The sequence below is a fragment of the Miscanthus floridulus genome, chromosome 2 (assembly GCF_019320115.1).
Source record: "Miscanthus floridulus cultivar M001 chromosome 2, ASM1932011v1, whole genome shotgun sequence".
Lineage (NCBI taxonomy): Eukaryota > Viridiplantae > Streptophyta > Magnoliopsida > Poales > Poaceae > Miscanthus > Miscanthus floridulus.
Genome location: NC_089581.1, coordinates 143,178,117 through 143,202,487, shown reverse-complemented (window position 1 = coordinate 143,202,487; position 24,371 = coordinate 143,178,117). Strand labels below are relative to the sequence as shown.

General features: G+C 46.7%; 1 protein-coding gene and 1 pseudogene across 2 annotated transcripts; both read left to right on the top strand.

Moving 5' to 3' along the window:
* The first annotated feature begins 2,868 nt into the window (after positions 1–2,868).
* LOC136539935 (indole-2-monooxygenase-like) lies at positions 2,869–4,838 on the top strand (annotated as a pseudogene).
* Positions 4,839–16,588: 11,750 nt separating this feature from the next.
* LOC136539934 (monocopper oxidase-like protein SKU5) lies at positions 16,589–20,129 on the top strand. 2 transcript variants are annotated; one of them, XM_066531915.1, is made up of 7 exons: positions 16,592–16,938; positions 17,020–17,539; positions 17,628–17,994; positions 18,088–18,453; positions 18,521–18,599; positions 19,337–19,527; positions 19,640–20,129. In XM_066531915.1, exons 1-7 carry the CDS (start codon positions 16,804–16,806, stop codon positions 19,743–19,745), a joined length of 1,764 nt encoding a protein of 587 aa, XP_066388012.1. In that variant the 5' UTR covers positions 16,592–16,803; the 3' UTR covers positions 19,746–20,129. The 2 variants fall into 2 exon arrangements, with proteins under 2 accessions (XP_066388013.1, XP_066388012.1); XM_066531916.1 differs by lacking the exon at positions 19,640–20,129 and having other exon boundaries at positions 16,589–16,938; positions 18,544–18,599; positions 19,337–19,380.
* The last annotated feature ends 4,242 nt before the right edge of the window (positions 20,130–24,371 follow it).

Below are 24,371 nucleotides of genomic sequence, written 5' to 3'. Positions count from 1 at the left end.
CCATGTTGGGATGTTGTACATGGTCAAGATCATTGGCCATGTGTTGTGGTCGTTCATCCTCTCATTGAAGGGATTCATTCCATCGGTGCTCAAGCCAAACCGTACATTCCTTGGGTCATCGCTGAATTCTTTATGCTTCTCATCAAACCTTTGCCACTGACTATAATCAGCCGGGTGTGCAATCTTATCATCATCCACCTTGCGCTCATCATCCCACCATGTCATGAGTGCGGCTTCTTTAGGGTTTAGGAAGATACGTCTCAAGCGGTCGGTCACTGGCAGGTACCACATTACCAAGGCAGAAATTCTTCTCTGCTTTGCATCGTTGCCTAATGAAGTGTCCTCTGGGGGTTGAGATTCTTGTACCACCTTTTTTGTACCTTTCTTATTCCTCTTTTTCCCCATGGAGGCTTCGTCCCCAACGTAAAGGTCATTGTTCTTCTACCGGCTGGCGCCACACCGAGGACATTTATCTAGTGACTTGAACGTTTCGCCACGAAAAAGTATACAATGGTTGGGGCATGCATGAATTTTTTCAACCCCCATTGTCAATGGACTTATGACCTTCTTCACTTGGTATGTATTGGTGGGAACTGAGTTTGGTTGTGGCAGCACCCATGATAGAAGATGCAATAGATCATTGAAACTACAGTCTGACCAGCCGTACTTAGCCTTCAGGATGAGCAGCTCAAGCACAAAACGTAGCAATGTCCAATGTGTCGGACAACCCTTTTCAACACCATACACAGTCTCCTTCTATGCTTTTGTCACCCTTTCCAAATTTTCTAGACCTTTCAGGCTATTTAGTAAAATCTCTGATACAAGGGCTCGAATCATGTCCTCCAAATCTTCATTCCCGACACGTGCTCCACCATCATTATTGGCACCACCTTCGTCGTTACCATCCCAACCACCAGCATCACCACCTTGTTCATTGCCAAACTCGAAATCCATTCGTGCATCAAGCTCTACTGAATATTGGGACAGGGATTCTATGGTTTCGTCGTCGTATTCCTCCTCATCCTCGTCATTAACAATAACTGTTTCACCATGATGAATCCACACTGTGTAGTCCTCAACAAATCCTCGCGTAATCAAATGTGATATGATGATAGTCACATCTGTCCATGCCATACGGTTCTTGCAATCTTTACATGGGCAAATAATTGTATCCTTATTCTCTTTCAATGTCGTTGCATGCTTCTTTGCGGCTTCAATAAATTTATCCACCTCTTCACGGAAACCTGTCTTGAACCTTAACGAACCATACATCCAAGAGTTCCTGTACTCCATCTTTTACAACAACAACAACAAAACAAACATTAAAGGACTACTTATTCAGATATATATAAAAATGAAACAAATTAATAATTACTTGAAAATAATTGTATATACTTCATATATATATATATATATATGAATATAAATCTAATATAATTACATGAAGCATACAAACACACCATGGTAAAGAAAAATTAATTAATGGCACATTTATCCATAAATAATTAAAATACATAATTATTGATTACAATAAACAATTTCAAATACAACAATTAACAACAATTATACTTTACCCAATATCTTTCATACAAACCCTAGTCCAATTTCATCAAACATAAATTTACAAAAACAAAATTAATAAAAAAAAACCAAACCCTAGATCTAGATCCACATGCACATAAAACATTCATAAACCTCACTAATTGTTCACTAAAATCAAGAAACATGGATCAAATAAGGGTATGATCTTGTTCCCCTCCCTAATTACCCTAGTACATTTAAAACTTAGGTCTAATTTGCTTCATAAGTAGCTCAAGCACCATAGAAGAGAGAGAAAAACAAAACTCTAATTACTCACTAACCAACCATTAAAACTTCAAAAAAAAGTATGGAATGGTATTTTCTTACCTTCTACAACCTCTCCACCAAAGAATTTAAGACCAAAACCTTCTCCCCTTAGTAGAACAATTTTTAAGAGGTGCCCGAAGCCTCCTCACCTTTTTTTTATGGGTTGGAGTGAGTGACCCGAGGAGGAAGAAGGTGCTGCATATGTTTTATATGGGGGGCACCGCTCCTACAAATCGGAGCTATAAATACGGGGCCATTTGTAGGGGCGGCTCAATCACCAGCCGCCCCTACAAATAACATTTTCAGGTGCGGCTGGTGATTGAGCCGCCCCTACAAATCAGACCCCCATTTATAGGGGTGGCTCGTAACACGAGCCGCTCCTGCTGTTTCATTTATAGGGGCGGTGGTGTCTGGGTACCTGAACACGCCACTATAGGAGCGGCTCCATCACCAGCCTCCCCTAAAAAAAATCGTACCGTTGCTAAAAAATTATTTTTTACATAGTGAAAGGCCTTACTCGGACCGTAGAATCATATACTGTGCACTTTACGTCACCAACAGGATCGGAGTTAAGATGCTCGGATAGGCAATGGATTGATTGGTTCATGGATCATATAGTTGCTGCAGGCTATTGATTGGTCGGATAGCAGCGAACTGCCCCTTGCGCCGGACATGCAATTCGATCAGTTGCTGGTGACGCGTCAACATTGGCAAGGGGTTGCACGCAAGATGGACAGGACCTGTGTCCACCGAACTTCCCCTCAAACTATCAGACATGTAGAACAGTAGGAGGCAAGGTGTCGTGCACAAGAAGGCACTTGATAGCAACCGTGTAAACCATAAGTTTGTCTGGAAAATGATTTTTGTTTCGAAGACTTCTTGTGATGACGATGACTTTCAATAACGTGACAAGAGGTTTTATTATTTTTTGATTGTTTTGATGCGTATGTACAAAATGTTACCATAGTGTTAGCCTGAGTAATATATTGTATATAAAAATTAATGAAGTCTTGGAAAACCATCGACGGAACGTTAAACGGTGGCTTTATTACTATTCCCTCGCAGGTCGAGCTCCAAACCACTGATGAGATCAATTGCCATGGCAAACCTAGCACATCAGTTGGCGTTGGTGCATGGATGCTCCTCCTCTTCTGCGTCTTGCTCGCACGCTACTCTTTGGCCACGTTCAGTGCCAGGAAGAGGCAGGCGCAGGCGTAGCTAGACGACGACGACGACGACAACCTTCTCCTACCGCCGCCTTTGTCTCCAGCTCTGCCCGTCCTGGCCGGGCCACCTCCACCTGGTGGGCTCGCTCCCGCACGTCTCCCTCCACAGGCTCGCCAGGAAGCACGGCTCCGACGTCATTCTCCTCCGCCTCGGCGTCATGCCGGTGCTCGTCGTGTCGTCGCCGCGCGCGGCCCTGCGCACGCACGACCGCGTGTGCGCGTCCCGGCCCTACTCCCTCGTGGCCGAGGCGGTCATGTACGGGCCCTCCGACGTCGGCTTCGTGCCGTACGGGGACTACTGGCGGCGGGCCAGGAAGCTCATCACCACGCACCTGCTCACCGTCAGGAGGGTGCAGGCGCTCCGCCTCGCCCGCGAACAAGAGGTAAGACTACGTACGATCGAAATATATACATAACCTTGGAGACATACATATGTGACGTGTGTGTGATGCATAGGTGAGCGCGGTGATGGCCAGGATTGGCGAGGCTGCGGCGGCAGGAGCGGCGGTGGACATGGGTGAGCTTCTCGGCTCGTTCACCAACGACCTGGCGTGCCGCGCAGTGATGGGCAAGTCCTTCGGGGGCGAGGGCCGGAACAAGCTGTTCCGGGAGCTCGTCAGCGACACCTCGCCGCTGCTGGGCGGCTTCAACGTCGAGGAGTTCTTCCCCTTCCTTGCTCGGTTCGGCGTGCTCAGTAGGGCGGTCCGCGCCAAATCCGAGAGGTTGAGGAGGAGGTGGGACAAGCAGCTGGACAGGCTTATTGAGGACCACGAGTCAACGGCGACGGCGAGTAATCCTAGCAAGGACGACGAGGATGACACCATACATATTTTGCTCTCCGTTCGACACGAGTACGGCCTCACCAGAGAGCAGATGAAAGCTATCCTGCTTGTAAGTAGCAGTATGTGTATGCATATTTACATATACATGAAAATGTTTGACATAATGAAATATCTCATCTTTGCAGGACGTGTTCTTCGGGGGAATAGGGACAGGAGCTGCGGCACTCGAATTCACCGTCGCTGAGCTCATGCGGAACCCACACGTAATGAGGAAACTGCAAGCCGAGGTACGGAGCGCTGTACCCAAGGGACAAGGGGCCGTCGTCAGCGACGACAACCTGCGCGACATGGCCTACCTGAGAGCTGTGGTAAAGGAGTCGCTCCGGCTGCACCCGCCGTCGCCGATCCTGACGGCGCACTTCACCATGGCCAGCTGCAGCGTCGACGGGTTCGCGGTCCCGGCAGGCGCGCGCGTGAGCGTCCTGGTCAACTCCTGGGCCATCTCCACGGACGCGCGCTTCTGAGAGCTCCCGGAGGCCTTCGCCCCCGAGAGGTTCCTCGACGGCGGCAGCGCGGCGGGGGCCGACGGCTCCTGCCCTTCGGCTCCGGGCGCAGGATGTGCCCCGGGATGAACTTCGGCGTCGCGTCGGTCGAGGCCATGCTGGCGAACCTCGTGCATCGCTTCGACTGGGAGCTGCCGCCGGGGAAGGGTGCGCGCGACGTCGACATGGCCGAGGTGTTCGGCATCGTGCTGCACCGCAAGCACAAGCTGCTCTTGGTTCCACGACAACGTACGTGTGTAGAATGAATGCATCATCATCCTGCATAACGTTCGTGCTGGCCATCAACATCAATCTCATCTGTTTTTATTGTGACGTGTATCATCGGACTCGTTCGCGCAGTGACCAACCGTTTGTCATATATGGTCAATCCTCTATGTCAGTGAGTTCATGTACGATATATAGCTGTTATTGCGCTTTAAGTTGGCAAACTACACTGTTCCCACTTAAGCATTGTTTGGCTACTCACAAATCCACCCTAATCCACGTGGTTTGGGACCCCAAACCACATGGATTAGGGTGGATTTGTGTGTATCCAAACAAGCCCTTACACTACTGGACAGAGCATCTTTGTCGGGGAGATGTTTGGCTTTTAGGCATCCGATGTCACAACTTGCTTCAAACTTTCTCAATTTTTTACCACGGCCTCCACGTGCGATAACAAGACACCTCGACAAGTTTCGTGATTTTCGGACTTCGTTTGGATTTTATATAATTTAAATACACTTTTACCGCAAGTACATCGCCATGTTACGACAACAAGATGCTCGTAATTTCATGCGAGTTCCTGGATACGGCCTCAACATATGCCAAACATCATGAATACCATTTTTTGAATGACCAAATTCCATTATTTCATGTACATGCAGTTCAAATTTGAAATAGTCAAAAAAATTCAACGAAACAAAAATAATTAAGGAAATATAGTAAAAAACTCAAAATTGTCCCAAATTTTGAAATGGAGTTTCAATTACTGTAGCAAGGCCCAGGAAAAAATGGGGAGAAAAAAAACAAAATTTTTTTTAATTTGCCGAGTGCCAACCTTGACACTCGGCAAAGACTGTCTTTGCCGAGCGCCAGGTCACAGGGCGCTCGGCAAAGGATTTTTTTAAAAAAATTGTAAAAAACTTTGCCGAGTGCCGCTGGGCCCGGCACTCGGCAAAGCTTCTAACCTAAAGGCCCACAACGGGCCGGCCCAACCGACCCCCTCCTCTCTCCCACCCGCGCCCCCGCGTCCTTGCCGCGTCGCCGCCGCCCCCGCCGTCGTCCCCCTCCGGCCGGCGAGCTCCTGCCGGGCCCACCCCGGCGCCCCCGTCCAGCCCCGGCGGCCCCGCGCCCGCGCCCCGAGCTCGCCGGCGCCCGGCCGGCGCTCTCGCCCGGCCCCGGCGGCCCAGCGGCCCCGCGCCCGCGCCCCTGTGGCCGGCCAGCAGAGGGAGAAGGAGAGGAGCAAGAGGAAGAAAGAGAAGGGGGGAGGAGGAAGAAAGAGAAGGGGGAGGAGGAAGAGGAAGAAAGAGAAAGGGGAGGAGGAAGAAGAGAAAGGTGCCGACCCGACCGCCCGTCGATCCTCGCTTCGTTCCGACCGCCCGTTGATCCTCGCGCTGCTGCGGTCATCCCCGCCGTCGTCGTCAGCCCACGCTCTTGTCGTTCTTGCTACCAAGGTAAGCCCTACCCTTGTAGGGTCAGTAGTAGTAGTAGTTAGTAGTTAGTAGTTAGTAGTAGTTAGTTGTAGTGTTAGTAGTAGTAGTTAGTAGTGTTAGTTGTAGGGTTAGTAGTAGTAGTAGTTAGTAAATAGTAGTAGTTAGTAAGTAGTAGTGGTTAGTAGTATTAGTTAGTAGTGTTAGTTGTAGGGTTAGTAGTAGTAGTAGTTAGTAAATAGTAGTAGTTAGTAAGTAGTAGTGGTTAGTAGTAGTAGTTGTTAATAGTTAAGTAGTTCTTAGTATTAGTACTGTTAGTAGTTAAGTAGTTGTTAGTAGTAGTTTTAGTAGTAGTTGTAGGGTTAGTAGTAATTGTTGTTGTACTACTTCAATACTTTCATCTGAATGGAAAGAGAACTAAAATACATGGCTCCTCTTGATATATTGGTGGTTGTTGGCCTTCGTGCCCATGTTTGGTATATATGTGGTTGTTGGCCTTTGTGCCATGTTTTTTGCAGGTTTTGGGAACCTCCCCGTGTAGGGGAGGTGCTGCCAAAATTTTGAGTCGACACTAACCATTTTTGCCCTTTTTTGCAGGAGGACCTGTGGGAGGGACTCGGTGACCCCGATCGTCTTCATCGGTGCTGCGGGTCTTCCTGCACCGCGTCGACTCGCCACTGCACCGACTCTCCACCGCCCCGCTACCCTGACCTCATCGTCACCCTAGGTATAACCCCTCTATCCGTATGTGGTCTTTGGTCGCGTAACCTAGTTAGGTGTCTCCCGTTCGAAAGAGATACGGTTGGAGGTATACAGATCTTTGTATATCTGTGACCGTATCTGTTTCGGATTGTCCATGTTTTTTGGACAGCCTGCGGATGCGTAGATAAGTTAGTTTCCATGGTCCGCTCTGGTCCGAGATGGTGTTTCGGCATCACCCCTGTTGTTCTCCAGATACACACTATCCCTTGCAGGACGTGCATCGGGAGAACAGCGGGGAGGTGCTGTCGAAATTCTGTCTCGGATAGGGAGCGGAGCATGGAAACTAACCTCATCTACGTATCCGCGGGTGGGATTAGGACCTATCCTCACCTATTAGAGAGTAGGAGCACCGCGTAGATGCAATTGATGGTTACATTACTATGTTCTGTATATGTGGAAGGATGGAAGACCGTTAGTGGATGTACACAGGCCGGAGAAGCAGGAGTGACTTTGACATTGAGTGGGTGAATGGGACAGATGCTTTCTTGGAACATGCATGGAGCTCGGGTGTAGCTAAAGGACATTCTAAACTTTGGTGTCCCTATAGCAAATGTGACAACAACAGAAGGGTAGACAAGGTGACCATGGGTAAACATCTTGTGTACAATGGTTATACGGCTGGCTACCACCGGTGGATCCACCATGGTGAAGCAGATCGTATAAGAGCGGAGGTGGTGAGACCACGCCTCGAGGCTTTTGATGATGATGCCGGAGTAGCAGACATGCTAGATGACACTCACCAAGATCACTTCGTAGAAGGACATGAGAAGGAGGAGATGGAGGAAGCCGCTAAGGTCTTCTACGAAATGTTAGACTCGGCACAGAAACCCCTTCATGAGAGTACAACGGTTTCTCAGCTGGATGCCATTGGATGTGTTATGGGGTTGAAGGCCGAGTTAAATCTGAGTCGCAAAGGCTTTGATAAGATGTTGGCCGTGTTTGGCAGCATGCTACCGGAGAAGCACATTCTGCCGAAGAACTTGCACGAGTCACAAAAACTACTTCGTATGCTTAAGATGCCATATGACAAGATACATGTTTGTTCGAAGGGGTGCGTCTTATTTAGGAAAGATCACAAGGATGCAAAGTACTGTCCGAAGTGTAAATCCTCAAGGTACCTGGAGGTAGACTCTGGAGATGGCCAGAAGAGGCAGCTTACGATCCCCGCAAAAGTCCTACGGCACCTTCCGTTTGTGCCGAGGATCCAACGGCTTTTCATGACCGAGGAATCCACGAAACAGATGACATGGCACAAAGAAGGTGTACGGTACAAGCCATGGACGATGGTGCATCCGTCCGATGCCGAAGCATGGACGTACTTTAATGACAAACATCCTGACAAAGCTGCTGAGGCTCGTAATGTACGTGTCGCGCTGGCAACAGATGGGTTCAATCCTTATGGACAGTTGTCTGCCCCATACACATGTTGGCCCATGTTTGTTATCCCCCTGAATCTCCCCCCCCCCCCGGCATCTCCTTTCAACGGCATAACGTCTTCTTGTCATTGATAATTCCTGGACACCCGAGGAGTAATATGGGTGTGTACATGGAGCCTATGATTGATGAATTGATCGATGCTTGGGAGAAGGGGGTATGGACATATGACCGAGCTACAAAATCATCCTTCAAGATGCATGTTTGGTACCACTACTCCCTACATGACTTCCTAGCGTATGGGATATTCGCCGCCTGGTGTGTCCACGGGAAATTCCCGTACCCAATATGCAAGGAAGCTGTGAGGTTCATTTGGTTGAAGAAGGGTGGCAAGTATTCATCGTTCGACAGGCATCATCAATTCCTCCCTTCTAACCATCCATTCAGACAAGACATCAAGAACTTTACGAAAGGTGTTGCAGTGATAGACTCTAAACCGCGCATGAAGAGTGGTGCTGAGGTGCGTGCTCAGATAGATGCTCTCGTGCCCAATGAAGGAGGTGGTTTTTGTGGGATATGGTGAGGAAGATATGTGGACTCATAAGTCCGGCTTAACGAGGCTCCCCTATTTCGATGACCTTCTTCTGCCATATAACATTGATGTAATGCACACCGAAAAGAATATCGCCGAGGCACTTTAGGGAACTCTCATGAACACTAACAAGTCTAAGGACAACGTTAAGGCTAGAGTGGACCTAGCAACGTTGTGTGATAGACCGAAGCAAGAGATGCGGCCTCCTAGTGGCCGAAACAAACAATGGAAAAGACCTAAGGTCGATTTCGTCTTGGAACCCGATCAAAGGAGGAAAGTACTAAAATGGATCAAGACTTTAATGTTCCCAGATGGATACGCAGCGAATCCGAGCAGGGGAGTGAACTTAGGCACTTTACGAGTGAACGGGATGAAGAGTCATGACTACCACATATGGATTGAGTGGCTTCTTCCGGCGATGGTCCGAGGCTATGTCCCTAACCATGTCTGGCAAGTGCTGGCAGAGTTGAGCTTTTTCTTCCGTCAGCTTTGTGCCAAGGAGATATCTCGGACCGTCGCTCAGGACTTGGAAAAAGCGGCACATGTGTTGCTCTATAAGCTGGAGAAGATCTTTCCACCTGGCTTCTTCTTGCCCATGCAGCATCTGATTATGCACCTCCCGTCCGAGGCACGTTTGGGGGGGGCCTATGCAAGCCCGGTGGTGCTATCCAATCGAGAGATGTCTAAAGACTCTTCACAAGAAATGTACAAATAAAGCCAGAATTGAGGCTTTCACTCCCTTGTTACAATGTTGGCGAAAATGAATGGACCCACAGCCTGTTCCAAGGCCAACTCGGCAGCGCAAGTGGATCGACCAATAAGATATTGGGAAATGAAGAGTGGCGAAGTGTCATGCTATATGTGTTGACCAACCTTCCCGAGGTGCAGCCGTTCGTCGAGTAAGTTCTCAACGAACTTGTTTCAATGCGCCCTGAATATTCTTCATGCAACCCCACTAATTCTCGTTCGGACAGGGAATTTGTTCGTGAGTCCTGGCATCAATCAAGGGATCCTACCTCGCAGGAACATGACACCCTTCTTTCTCGGGGTGCGGGTGCGGGGAGGCCTGATTTCATTTCTTGGTTCAAACAAAAGGTAATGTCCAATTTAGCTCCCACATTCCATATTCCAAGTTTCTCGTTCGTTCGATTAATATAACGACCTATCATGCTTGAGCTTGCAGGCCCAGACTGACTCGTCCATGAGTGAGGAGTTGAGACAGGTTGCTGGCGGCTATGATGTTAGGGTGCAGTCATTTACCGGTTATGACGTGAACGGATATCGCTTCCACATAACAAGATATGAGCAGACTCGGCCCAAACAAAAAACCACAAATAGCAGAGTTTGCACGCCCGACACTGATGGCCTCAACTATCATGGTAGAGTTGAGGAAATATATGAACTCTCATTTCATGGTCACAAACATAAACCTATTGTGTTCAAATGCCACTGGTTTAATCCTCGAGAAACGAGACAAACCCCTCATCTTGGGCTAGTCGAGATTCGAGAAGATTCCGTCTATCTAGGAAAAGATGTCTACATTATGGCTCAACAGGCCGTGTAGGTGTATTATACGCGATATGCCAACCAAGACAAAGCGGATCTTAAGGGTTGGGCTATTGTGCACCAGGTGTCTCCACACGGTAAACTACCTGCCCCAAACGATGACGATTACAACTTCAACGCAAACATATATGATGGACAGTTCTTTCAAGAAGATGGGCTACCAGGCACGTTTGAGATAGTCTTACCCGAAGCGATCGAAATGGAAGTAGACAACGAAACGGAGGATGACGAGGTTGATGGAGATGTGGTGCAAAATGCCAAGGACATAGAAATGCTTGACCGATTAAGGCTAGGCAATGACAACGAAGACAACATAGAACCTTCAGATAGTGTTGCCCATTTGGACAATTTTGACAGTGATGACGACACCTATGATCCTAATCATGAAGATTATTCCTAATACATGTAATACTACGTTTGTTTTAGTTTGTGTTTTCTTTATTTATTTTGAATCTATTTCTAATATATATACTAATAAGTCTTGTTCATTCTTTGTGATTGCAGGTGATAGCGAGCAGCCGTTCACGACATGAGACGGCCTCCCTTTACGGGAGACCACGCCCTCCCATTTCAGACGAGGGGTCGGGGTTAGGGGTAGCGTCCACAGGAGGTCAGAGGAGGAGGACCAGGGTCAGCAGGAGGCAGCAGACTCCTTCCTCGCCACCTTCAGATGAGGTGATGGAGGAGGAGCACATGACGGCCACGCCCGAGGACGAGGTCGAGGACGAGGACGTCCGGCAGACCCAGGATGAGGCAGCCGAGGACGAGGCCACCGAGGGCGACAGTTCCGCTACCCCGACTGTCTACTAGCGAGGTCCCGCGAGCCTCCCTCAGCCTCCGCTTCCTCACAACCGGGCACTGATTGGCCCTATGGCGAAGAGGTAAGTAACTATAGATGTTATCACAACTACTTCATATGGTAATGTTGGAAATCAAAAGAGGAACTGATAAATTTTCTTAATCACTTGTGCAGGGCCTGGTTGGTTTTGTCGGGTACTTCTGCACGCTCCCCCGCGAGCATCCTTGGTGTTTTGTGCAGGAAATGGTACCCCAGCCTTGTGAATGTGTCCGAGGACGTGTGGGAGCCGGCCTACACGTGGGACAGGTACCAGTTGGCCCCTGACGACATGTACCGCAACAAGCAGGAGCGGGTACTGGCGGAGTTTTGGGTAAGTCTCTCTCGCACAACATTTTCATTGGGCAAGTCTTTTATTGAAATAATGAATGGATACATTAGTTTTGTATGCAGATGTATTTCAAGCTGGAAGAAGGACTTAAGGCCCGGGCGGATCAGGCGGCTGCCGCCACCTGTAGGAAGTACGTCACCGACATGCACCACGAGGCGCGCGTGCAGGCCCACAGAGACTACTACGCCGTGGTATTGAAGCAGTCCATCAGCAAGCCTGATGCAAGACAGGTGGAGCTGTCCTAGGCCCAGTACCTTGAGGTAGACGAAAAACATTAATAATGATTCGTTTTGAGATTAAGTCGGTTTAATTTTATCTTTTTCTATGTCAAATAATCGATGACTTGTAGGTGGTTCCCTGGTGGTGCCGATCCCACTCCTTGTGTTGGGAGATGATCGTGGACAGGTGGTTGTCCAACAACTTTGCTGAGAACCACGCGAGGCAGCGGGACCAGCGTCTGCTGAGGCGAGGTGCTACTCACCATCAAGGCAGTCGCAGCCTCCCGGCCTACAAACAAGCATATGTAAGTGATTTCTTTTATCTTATTTGACGCTGAGTTCTGCCTTATTTCTCACCATCTTGCCGTCTTACTCGCAGGAGGCTGCACACCCGGGCGTGGAGGTCTCGGAGTTCTCTGTGTGGGCTACGTCCCACATGGGCAAGGCGTCTTCCTCTGTCTCCTTTGACCCGTCTGCCCCGCGCGAGGTGTACTCCAACCCGACCGTGCACACTAAGGTCCAAGAGTACACCTCAAAGGTGAGGGAGGTCCATGGGGAAGATTACGATGTGCGCACTGAGCCCATTGATGCAGAGACCATCATGAGGCTAGGAGGAGGCAAAAAGCATGGGCGGCTGTGGATTACAGATGGCGCCATCGACTCCACCACTGTTCCCTCTCTCGACGTGCTCCGAGCACGGAGCACGAGCTCCAGCCAGCCCATACGCCCACGGCCTAGTCCGTCACTGCAGCAGGTCGACGCTCTCGAGGTACGTCCTGTTTTACTCGTCGTACGTTCATCTTTGCACACCTAAGTTACATTTGCATTACTGAAACACTGAAGTTTGTATTGCAGGCCGAGCTGCAGGCCCAGAAGCTCGTGGTCGAGGCTCAGAGCGCGCAACTGCAGGCCCAGAGGGAAGCGTTCGCGGCCCAGGAGAGGAGGATGCAAGAAATGGAGGCCTTCATGCGGAGTGTCCAGCAAGGGAGTGTACCTTTGCCGTTGGCAGCACCTCCACCGCCTACTCCTACAGCCACTCCTGTAAGTATGAAATTCACTCTTACTAGATGCTTCATTGACATACAACCATGGTTGACATACAAACTTACTAGATGCTTGACATAGAAACTTACTAGATGCTTGACATAGAAACTTACTACATGCTTGCACTAGCTATGACATACACCAATGCTTCACATAGAAACTTACTAGATGAATCTCACACATGCAACCTCTTATCCTTTTTGCAGCTTCCGTCAGCGGGTTCGAATAACCCCGCTAATGCGTCATCGAATGAACCATCGTGTCATAGGCCGCTTTTTTGAGGAGTTGTGCTTCGTCATGTGCTTGGACTTGAGCTTCACTTGTGGTTGTGACTTGTGCTTTGACTTGATGGACTGTGTTTGTGAATTTATGACTTGTGGTTGTGATATTTGACTTGTGGTTGCGATATGTTGTTATTTGAGTTGTGGTTGTGATATAATGTGTGAAAATGGTTTCGTTGTGATATATATGTGATTATTGTGATGTTTGTGATATATATGTGACATGTGATATATATTTGAACTGTTTGTGTCAGTGGAATGCAGAAAACAAAAAAAATTGCAGTTTCGGTTGATTTGCCGAGTGCAATGGTCATGACACTCGGCAAAGCTGTGAAACTTTGCCGAGTGCCACGACATTGCACTCGGCAAAGATTTTTTTTTAAAAAAAAGCAAAAAATCTTTGCCGAGTGCCAAGCTGGGGAGGCACTCGGCAAAGAGTTTTTTTAAAAAAAATAAAAAATGTCTTTGCCGAGTGCCTTGCCGCCGTGGCACTCGGCAAAGAGTTTTTGAAAAAAAAATAAAAAATGTCTTTGCCGAGTGCCCAAACTGTCGGCACTCGGCAAAGACGCCGTCATCGGAGCAGCGCCGTTGACGGCTGCTTTTCTTTGTCGAGCGCCGCCGTTGGCCCTCGGAAAATGCTTTGTCGAGTGTCCGACAACTGGCCCTCGGCAAAGAGCCTCTTTGCCGTTAAATTTTTTTCCGGGGGCTCTTTGCCGAGGGCGGCGCTCGGCAAAGCCTTTGCCGAGGGCTTTTAGGCCTTTGCCGAGTGCCCTGGGCCCTCGGCAAAGATGCTCTGTCCGGTAGTGTTAGGGATGTTCAGTTCGAGAAATCGAGTCAATCATGTACCCAAGAGACTATGGTTTAATATGGAACTATAAAGGCCTTATGAAAAAGGGGTTTTCTACTTTCTTGAACAATCTCGTTTCTCAATATGATTTTCACTTTATTGGGCTCCAATATGGTTGAGGATTGTGATGATAAGTTATTAAAAATTTTGACTACCAATAGAATTACCTTTGGTTATGGAATCCTGCTAGAGGTAAAGTCTGATGGTATTTTGGTAGGGATTAAGCTTGACGCCTTGACCTATATGATGTTGGTTCTTTTAAATAAGGGGATTACATGCTTCAAGTTAACTTGTGGGATAAGCAACTGAAAACAAAGTGGAACTTACTGATTGCGTATGCAACAGCTCAGGAAGAGAACAAGTTAGCTTTCTTGGCTGAGTTATCTTACTTTTGCTCTGTTAACATAGAACCCATACTGACTGGAGGTGATTTCAGCGTAATACATGCTAAGGCCTTGTTTAGATTGAGGTTAGGAATCAGTATTTGGTACTGTAGCACTTTCGTTTGTATTTGACAATTATTGTCCAATCATGACATAACTAGGCTCAAAAGATTCGTCTCGTAATTTACAATCAAACTGTATAATTAGTTTTTTTATCTATATTTAATACTCCATGCATATGTCCAAAGATTTGATGTGATGGAGAGAGAGTGAAAAAAAACTTGCAATCTAAACCAAGCCTAAAGAGAGGAACAAAGCTATGAGAGCTCATAAGTTTTTTGATATGTTCAATACTTTGATTCATTTTCATGAACTTAGAGAACTGGAAATGATTGGGGGCTTGTATACATGGTCTAACAATCAAGACTTGAGAGCGTCGAGCGAAAGAGGGCGCAGAGCAACCCAGGGTGAAAAAGGGAGGCGTGGCGGCGAGTAATATCACCATGGATGGCGCGAAAAGGAGAGGTGACCCTAGCACTTCCTGCGTCGTCTTGCTTGCATCGCCCGTGCAAGCTTTTGGCCACCACGCCCACGCTCTCGCTGCTCCCGTGAGCCAGTGCAGGCTGAGGGGGCTAGATGCATTCGTCGGGCTAGGCTCTGGGAGAACTCTAGGCAACCAAACACTTTGACCGTACATCCCATGGGCCAAGCCAGACAAAATCCAGCCAACCAAACAGGCATATATTTTTTATAAATAATAACTTATTTAGATATATAAATGTTTATATTAATTTTTAAAAATTTAATTAAAGTTGAGATGAAGGCTTATTTGAGATGGAGTAGTACTTTTCGTGGGTCGTGGGCTCGTGGCAGCCTGGCGAGCGCTTGTGCAGGCACGTCGATCCAACACTGGGGCGCTTGAAGTCGGCGGCCTGCAATGTAATTTGGCGGTTCCTTATTCCTCGAATACAGACCGTGTGTGTGTTTTGAGAAGGAAAAAGTCCATATTACATCCTCAAGTTTTATGAAAGTCTATTTTTCCACCCTGAATTCTAAAATCGGGTAAACCACTCTCTGAACTTTTAAAACTGTTTGTTTTACCTCTCTGACCGGTTATAAGTGGTTTTTAAAGACGGTTTTGTCTTTTTCTTTTTTATTTATTTGGCTAAATATTTGAAAAATCATAGTAAATCACAGAAAAATTATATAATAGAAAATCCAATTTTGTTTTACTCCACGTGAGTAAATCTACATAGTGAATATATAATATAGTATGCTTTAGTATACTTTTTTTTGCTATAGCTTTAAATCTATGCTTTTTGTAATTAATTCGCAGCTGCAGTTTCTATGATCCAATTACAGTGAAACTTTTATGGTGGGCTAATTACTGTATGCTTGAACTATAGTAAAAATTTCATACTCAATTGGATCATAGAAACTGTAGCTATGAATTAATTATATAAAAGTATAGATCCAAAGCTACAACAAAAAATTTGTACTAAAGCATACTCTCCCGTCCTCAAAAGAATGCAATTTTGGAACAATATCACGTGTTAGTATATCAGCTTTGACCAATTATAGATAAAAAATTATAAATATTTATAATATTAAATAAATATCATTAGGTTAATTATGAAATATATTTTTATAATAAATTAATTTAGAGTCATAAATATGAATACTATTTACTAAAAACTTGTTCAAAGGTAAAACACTTTACGTGGCACGCAACCCATAGTTGCATTCTTTCTGGAACGGAGGTAGTACCATATTATATGTTCACTATGTAGATATACTCATGTAAATCCAACAAAATTAGATTTTCTATTTTATGATTTTTATGTGATGTACTATGATTTTTCAAAGTTTTATCCGAAATAAATAAAAAAGAAAATAATAAAACCGTCTTTGAAAACCCACTTATAACTGGTCAGGGAGGTAAAACGAATGGTTTTAAAAGTTCGGAGAGATGATTTACCTGATTTTAGAGTTTAGGGAGGAAAAACAGATTTTTGCTGTGACTTTTTCCTTTCTGAGAAGTTGAGTGTCCGCTCTTTATCCTTTGAGAGAGCGACGAGCAGTTGTAAATGGAGCGAGTCCAATTCGTTCTTATTACGGGCTAGCAGAAAATGATGGGCCTTCACAAGTGGGCCCAGCCAACCATTAGACTGGGCCGAGCCCGAGCGGAAAAGGGCAACTCGAACGTTGTTCTTTTCCGGTGCGGGCAAAGACCGAAGGACACGCCGACCAGCAGCTTCTTTTCCGCCGCCTCCCCCCTCCCAGCCTTTTCCCTCTGCTGTGCTGGGTGCTCGCTCCGCTTTGCTCTGCTTGCCGCTCTCCGCCTCTCCCCGATCTCCACTTCAGCTTCAGACTGATTCGACTGGCGTTCGCTGGATTCGAGCGCCCGACGTCCGCTGAGGCTTAGCTGCCAGCCAGCGATTCGAATCCCGAGGACGAGATCGACGGAGCCCGCCGGGACCGACCGAGTTCCGGCCGCCAATGCCACCGCTGCTCTTGCTGCTCCTGTTGGCTGCGGCGCTGGCGCCGGCGCGGGCGCGGGCGGGGGACCCGTACGCCTACTACGACTGGGAGGTCTCCTACGTCTCCGCGCAGCCCCTCGGCGTCAAGCAGAAGGTGCCGCCCGTCCCTCCTCCCCTCTCCCCCCTTGCATTCCTGCAACAGCTGCATCGACACTGACATCGGCAGTGGCACCAGGTGATTGGCATCAACGGCCAGTTCCCGGGCCCTCCCCTGAACGTGACCACCAACTGGAACGTGGTGGTGAACGTCCGCAACGCGCTGGACGAGCCGCTGCTGCTCACCTGGAACGGCGTGCAGCAGCGCAAGACGGCGTGGCAGGACGGCGTGCTCGGCACCAACTGCGCCATCCCCGCCGGCTGGAACTGGACCTACACGTTCCAGGTCAAGGACCAGGTCGGCAGCTTCTTCTACTTCCCCTCCACGCCGCTGCACCGCGCCGCCGGGGGCTACGGCGCCATCACCATCAACAACCGCGACGTCATACCCATCCCCTTCGGCTTTCCCGACGGGGACATCACGCTCTTCATTGGTGACTGGTATAACCGTGGGCACAAGGAGCTCAGGAGAGCGCTGGACGGCGGCACCCTGCTGGGCGCCCCAGACGGCGTGCTTATCAATGGGTTGGGGCCCTATCAGTACAACGAATCCGTGGTTCCACCAGGGATTGTCTATGAGAGGATCAATGTCGAGCCAGGTTTGCATTGCAATTTGAATTTCCATTTGCCAGACTACTAGATGCAGTGGGGGTGAAATCAATAGTATCGTCTTGATTGTCATTTCAGGGAAAACTTACAGGTTTCGGGTACACAATGTTGGGGTCTCAACAAGCCTCAATTTCAGGATCCAGAACCACAACCTGCTCCTTGTTGAGACCGAAGGCTCCTACACCTCGCAGCAGAACTACACCAACTTGGACATCCATGTTGGCCAGTCCTACTCCTTCTTGGTCACCATGGACCAGAATGCCAGCTCTGATTACTATGTTGTTGCAAGCGCACGCTTCGTTGATGCGGCCATTGTGGATAAGTTGACCGGTGTTGCTATTCTCCATTACTCTAACTCCCAGGGTCCAGCCTCTGGTCCTCTTCCAGATCCCCCGAACGATCAGTATGACACGGCGTTCTCTATAAACCAAGCAAGATCCATCAGGTATTCCTGTTGATTTTGCATTATTCCTATCCCGTGCATTGTAGATGGTGTTGCTCACATATAATGCATCCTTCAACCATTGTCCTTTTTCAGATGGAATGTTACAGCTAGCGGTGCCCGCCCCAATCCACAGGGCTCATTCCATTATGGTGACATTACTGTGACAAATGTGTACCTGTTGCAGAGTAGAGCACCTGAGCTCGTAGATGGAAAACTGCGCTCTACTCTCAATGAGATTTCTTACACTGCGCCCTCAACCCCTTTGGTACTTGCACAAATATTTAATGTCCCTGGGGTCTTCAAATTGGATTTTCCTAATCATCCTATGAACCGACTACCAAAAGTTGACACATCTATTATAAATGGCACCTATAAGGGCTTCATGGAGATTATATTCCAAAATAATGCCACAAATGTGCAGAGCTACCACTTGGATGGCTATGCATTCTTTGTTGTTGGGTAATGCAGAAACCACACTCCTCTTCTTTATCCATATCTGTTTGGATTCTCACGGTTGTTTTCTCAGGATGGATTATGGTTTATGGACAGAAAATAGTCGAGGCACCTATAACAAATGGGATGGTGTTGCACGCTCTACAATCCAGGTACTGCAATTCACTGTTTCATCATCTTTCTAGACATCCAAGTTAACCACTGCATTAGTTGCAGTATGATCAGTAAACATGCTCAAATATTAAGCAGATACGCCGTAACTTAAAACAGCCCATCTTTTAGTTTGTATTCCAACATTAGTTGGAATGTCAGGTAGCAGCTACACAGGCAATGCTATTAACTAAGTCATTTGCATATGTATGACTGACGAAGGTATATATATCCTGTAGTGGTTAAAATAAATTATTTGGTGTCTTTAGTTTGATGCTATTTCAGTAAGGATATGGCTATGATATGAATTTAGATAGTTAATGGGTTCCTTTTCTCTAGCAATTTCCCTAACAAGGTGCAAACCCTGATGGTAAACAATCACAATAATTTAGGCAGGTACATGTAATTTTTCTATCCTGATTTTTTTCTCGAACACGTAGGAGAGCTGTGTGTCTTTATATTAAAGAAGAGAAGGGTAGAACCCCAAGTACACACACATACACTGCCTTAGGTGTTAGAGTAGGAACGCGCCCATAACTAGAACAGAAAGGGACCAACTTGACCTAAACAGACTTAATTTTTGCTTTGGGGATGAATCTCTGTTTCATTCTTCTGTAATCTATAAACAGTTAAACATTGTAAATATGATCTGTATTGTCCACTTTGCGATGCATCTTTGTGTTGCTGTATAATCCTTAGATTAGCATGCCTTTGATTGGGACTGTCTACTTGATTGCAGGTATTCCCTGGAGCTTGGACAGCTATTCTTGTGTTTCTGGACAATGCAGGCATATGGAACTTACGTGTTCAGAACCTTGACACCTGGTACTTGGGTCAAGAAGTGTACATAAATGTGGTTAACCCAGAGGACAACAGCAGCACTCTTCCAGATAACGCAATTTTCTGTGGTGCACTCTCAAGTCTACAGAAGTGAGCTTCCTGTGACTTTGTACATGTTATAGAGTTTGCACCACAAGCACAAGTTTACTTAATTCTACCTGTTCTTACATAGAACATGGCCTTGATTTTTTTTTCTCTGCAGAGAACAATCACATAGATTCCAATACTCAGAAGCTGCCCCAATTCCACAATGGGGGAAAACGGTTTCTCTCCTGGTTTTGTTGGCGTGCTTTGCCCTTTGGTCGTGATGATTCAACCCCCACCATAAGTTGTCTATTGAAGTCAGTAGGGGGACACTGTTACAATGGACATGAAAGGCAGTATGGATGATGTTAGATTATTTTTTGAGAACTCTGATTCTTGATTTGGTTACGCTCTTGTGGTTTGATGCAACTCCCAAAAGCGGGAGATTTGCAGAAGTGGAGTAAGATTTTTTTTCCCCTCCAGAAGTGTAGGTAAATAATGTGCTTGGTGTTGCCGGGTGAGTTGATTGTTTTCATGTTTTGTATGTAATTTGACTTGTTAATTAAGACCACTATGTTGTACTTATTGCCAAGGTTGAAGGTTGTTAGGATTCCGATCTGGATCCTAGAAGCTTAGGATACCATAATACCAAACCGAAACGATAATGATCTTATCATGTATTTTAAATTTTATATTATATTATCCCTAATCCCTATCCTGATACTATAATTGAGTTCCGTATGATTCCATGATATTGGTAGGATCTTCCATAGAATCTATGATCCTACATAATATAATCCTACGATCCTACAAGATATAATTAATATAAATGGCTTTTCAAATGATTGTGATGTGTCAATATTATTTGAAGTTAATAAGTCCACTTAAGTTTTAAAAAAGCTAATTATAATATTAATTAATATCATAGGTTTCAATCTTTACAACATATTATAAATCTTGTATAAAACTATATATTTTGTAGAATCCAATGATTGGTTATTCTACCTATTTTTTTTATCCAAACAATCTTGCTTAATAGGTGGCTATTTATATCCTAGCCATAATATGCCACAACTAACCTTAGCAAGTGTGGTAAGCCATAGAAAGTGTGGCTATTAAATTGGAAGCCACACTTTATCATGTCTAAAGGAATCTTGTCACATTTTTTAACTGACATGTGGAACCCCAAAAATCTTGCCTAAGTTTAATTGCTAACCAAACACTTTCAATTTGATCAAACTTACCTAAGGGCCCGTTTGGAGGGGCTTCTCTTACCTTCGGCTCCTGCACTGTATATTGTAGCGGAGTCAGGGAGCAGCCCCAAAATATGCGGCTCCTCTTTCTAGTTCAATATCCTACGAATGTTGGGAGCCAGAGCCGAAGCACCCCGGAGAAAGCACCAAACTAGGTCTAAGGTGAAGTGTGACAAATTATAGCTAGCAACCAAACATACTCTATATTCTAGCTATAATGCATAGTGGAATACTAGTACAATGCAAATCCTACTAGTGACTGTCGTTCTCAATCTGCCTGCTGCGATAGAGATGTGTCTATACTAAAATCCCGACTCAAATTCAATTATTTGACAGCACGTGGACGTGGTTGGTGGTCAAAATATCAAAATTGAACTCCAAGGGCCGGCTAGCTGCTGATGTTCGTTCCGTTCGTTCTTTTCTTTCACTCCGTCGTGTCGTGACTTTGAATTTGAACTTTGAATGCTACAGCCGAAAGATCAGGATGTGCAAGAGGGAGGGTAATTCTAAATTTTTTTGTAATAATTAAATCCTATGGTTAGCCCAATTAACCTCTTATGCCTAGAAAGTGTATCTAATTGTTCTACCGTACAAAAGACTTGCAACCTAAGTTCCAATCCTACTCTAGCATGGTAATTCTATGAATGTAAAGATAAGAATCGAAACGCTCAAAGTAAATGCTCAAAGTAAATAGAGAAGGAGGAACGCGGCAATGTTTTGCCGAGGTATCGGAGAGTCACCACTCCCCACTAGTCCTCGTTGAAGCACCCGCGCAAGGGTGTAGCTCCCACTTGATCCGCGCAAGGATCAAGTGCTCTCTACGAGTTGATTCTTCGACACTCCGTCGTGGTGAATCACCCACAACCGCTCACAACTTGAGTTGGGTCATCCACAAGCTCTCCGGATGATCACCAAGCTCTCAATCACCACCAAACCGTCTAGGTGATGGCGATCACCAAGAGTAACAAGCATAAACTTTCACTTGACCATGACAAGCCTAATGAAAAGGGTGGATGCACACTTTGCTACTCTTGATCTTCACTAATGAGGGCTCTCTTTGGGATTCTTAAATCTCAATCACCTCACTAGGACCTTGCTATTCTTGGCACTCTCTAAGGTGTTTCTCAGCGGTTGAAATGAGTAGAAGTACCCCCACACACGAGTGGAGGTGGTATTTATAACACCGGCTGAAAAACGAACCGTTATGTGCCTCTGCGGGGTGACCGGACGCTTCGGTCAGTACACCCCAAACTCCAGTGGTTAAGTGTTGACTGGACGTTGGACAGCGTCCGATCATCACTGACCGGACGCGTCCGGTCATGTTTTCCCCTCACTAGAACCTTACTGATGTCGACCGGACGCTGGACTCCTAGCGTCCGGTCACTTGCTGAGTAGTGTTCGGTCAGTAGCCGAAACCTGATCAGCGTTCGGTCAGCATTGACCGGACGCGTCCGATCAGGATTCTCCCACTCTAGGACCTTACTGGAGTCGACCGGACGCTGGTCCTCATCGTCCGGTCACATGACCTCTTAGCGTCCGGTCACTTCCAGATGCTTTCATCTTGGTCAAATGAACTGATCGGACCCTGAGTCAGCGTCCGGTCACACCGGAGCCAGCGTCCGGTCAGTATTTGACCCTCCATTCACTTCCAACTCTCGATCATATGTTAATGAAGTTTGCTCCATTGGATCAAAGGGCTGTTTTGGAGCATCTAGTGCTAGTTTTAACAAGTGTGCACCACACCTAACTCACTAGACTCACCTAGGTCAAGCTACCCGTTCATAGCTCCCTTAATAGTACGGCCAAAGGAAAAACAAAGTCCTAAACTACTCTAAGTGTCTCTCCAACTCCAATCGACACTTAGAACTAGTCCATCCTTAACCTTGTCGTCCATCCTTTGAAAACCGAAACGATTTTCATCGTAGGGCATGACAACCATAATTGTCCAATCGATCTCCATTACCGTGACCTAACTTAATTGCCTCTGCAAAACATACGTTAGTCACAGTAATCATATATTGTCATTAATCACCGAAACCCAACTATGGGCCTAGATGCTTTCAATCTCCCCATTTTTGGTGATTGATGATAATACTACCTCGAGTATGTGAAAGAGATGAGGTTTTTAACATGCTTGGTTCATATAAACTTTTGGCAATAAGAACAAAAGTGTTAGACAAGCTTATATGACCCAAGCCAACATGATGTACTCAAAAGATATGAAATAAGCATGAGGACAAGTAATGAAGCTCATTTGCATCGAAGTAAAACGCGGAAGCAAAGGCAAATGAGCATAGCACAAGTGATATGACATATAAATAATTCACAGTAGAGAGCACACATGTCATATATCACGATCACGTAGATATCACTATCACATAAATATAATAGTAAACATGAATGCATAATGTATCACACACATAAAACTCCAAATATAATAGATAAGCTAATATAATAACTAAGCTCCCCCTAAATATGTCGCTCCCCCTAAGGCTAACATACTCGAACCCTCTCCTCCTTTGGCGTCAAACACCAAAACCTAAGGGTCGGTCGGCGGGGCTACAGCGGACGAGCCGAGCACTGAGGTACAAGGAGCGAGGTGGAACTGGGTGCCATCATCATCTGATCCTGAGCTCTGAGCTGTCTGGCCCTCTATAGCTAGAAGTGATGCTGAAGCAGTCTGGGTCGGATCAGGAACTGAAGCTGCTGTAGGCTGTGCTGGTATGACTGAAGCAGCTAGCTCTAATGGTGCCACTGAGGAGGGGAGCATCTCTGTAGTCACTGTGATAGGTGTAGCTATAGAAGGATCTAGAACATGTAGGTATGGAGGAGTAGGCTGCCCTGTCAACTCACTGAAGGAGGCACCAAGGCTCCTAGAGACTGAAGTGTTTGGCACTAGCAGCAATGACGTTTGTGCCGGTGTGAAGACCATCTGAAGTGGTGTGAACTGCGGGGCTACCACTGGCGAAGCGAACCATTGGGACACCTACTCTGTAGGTGAAGCGTACTGTGCTGGTGGTTATCCCTGACTCTAAAGCCCACTAGGCTGTAACGTTGAAGTCATCGAAGTGGTGGCAGGCTAACCAAGCTGGGGCGAAGCCTGTGACGGTGGGGCCCCAATGGCTGTCACTACATGCTGCATGAATCCGAGAAGCTGCTGCTGCATGAGGATCTGCTGCTGATGCATGGCCTGCTGCTGCTGCTTAGAGCCTGCGTCTGCTGCTGAATAGCTAGCTGCTATCGCTAAAACTCGTCCTATCGAGTCTGGAACTGAGCAAATATAGCAGCTGTCTCCTGAGCCTATCGTGCCTGGTCCTACCTCATCCGCTCAAGTATAGTAAGAAGAGCGGGGTCTGTCTATAGGGTAGGTGGCGCTGAACTAGAGCTACCAACCTCAGCATCATGTTGTCGTGGATGCATCTGAGGAATAGGCTGATAGTCATCATTAGAACTGTTACTGGGCTCACTAGTGACCAACCCCTCCTGCTGAGCAAGCTCCTCCTCCTCTATGGCTGCAATACCCCTGATAATATCATCCTGCTGGGCTGTAGTCTCTGGCACCTCTAAATGACGGCGCGGCTAGCTAGGTGCCTGTGGAGTACTATGGCAGATCATCTGAGTCAGGTTATAAGCAGGAAACTCTGTAGTGGCACCACT

What these genes read in the sequence shown, in the direction of transcription:
- LOC136539934 (XM_066531915.1), top strand. Translation starts at nt 16,804, where the DNA reads ATGCCACCGCTGCTCTTGCTGCTCCTGTTGGCTGCGGCGCTGGCGCCG. An exon ending in AACCAAGCAAGATCCATCAG is followed by an intron (nt 17,995 to 18,087) that starts GTATTCCTGTTG and finishes GTCCTTTTTCAG; the next exon opens with ATGGAATGTTACAGCTAGCG. An exon ending in TATGCATTCTTTGTTGTTGG is followed by an intron (nt 18,454 to 18,520) that starts GTAATGCAGAAA and finishes TTGTTTTCTCAG; the next exon opens with GATGGATTATGGTTTATGGA.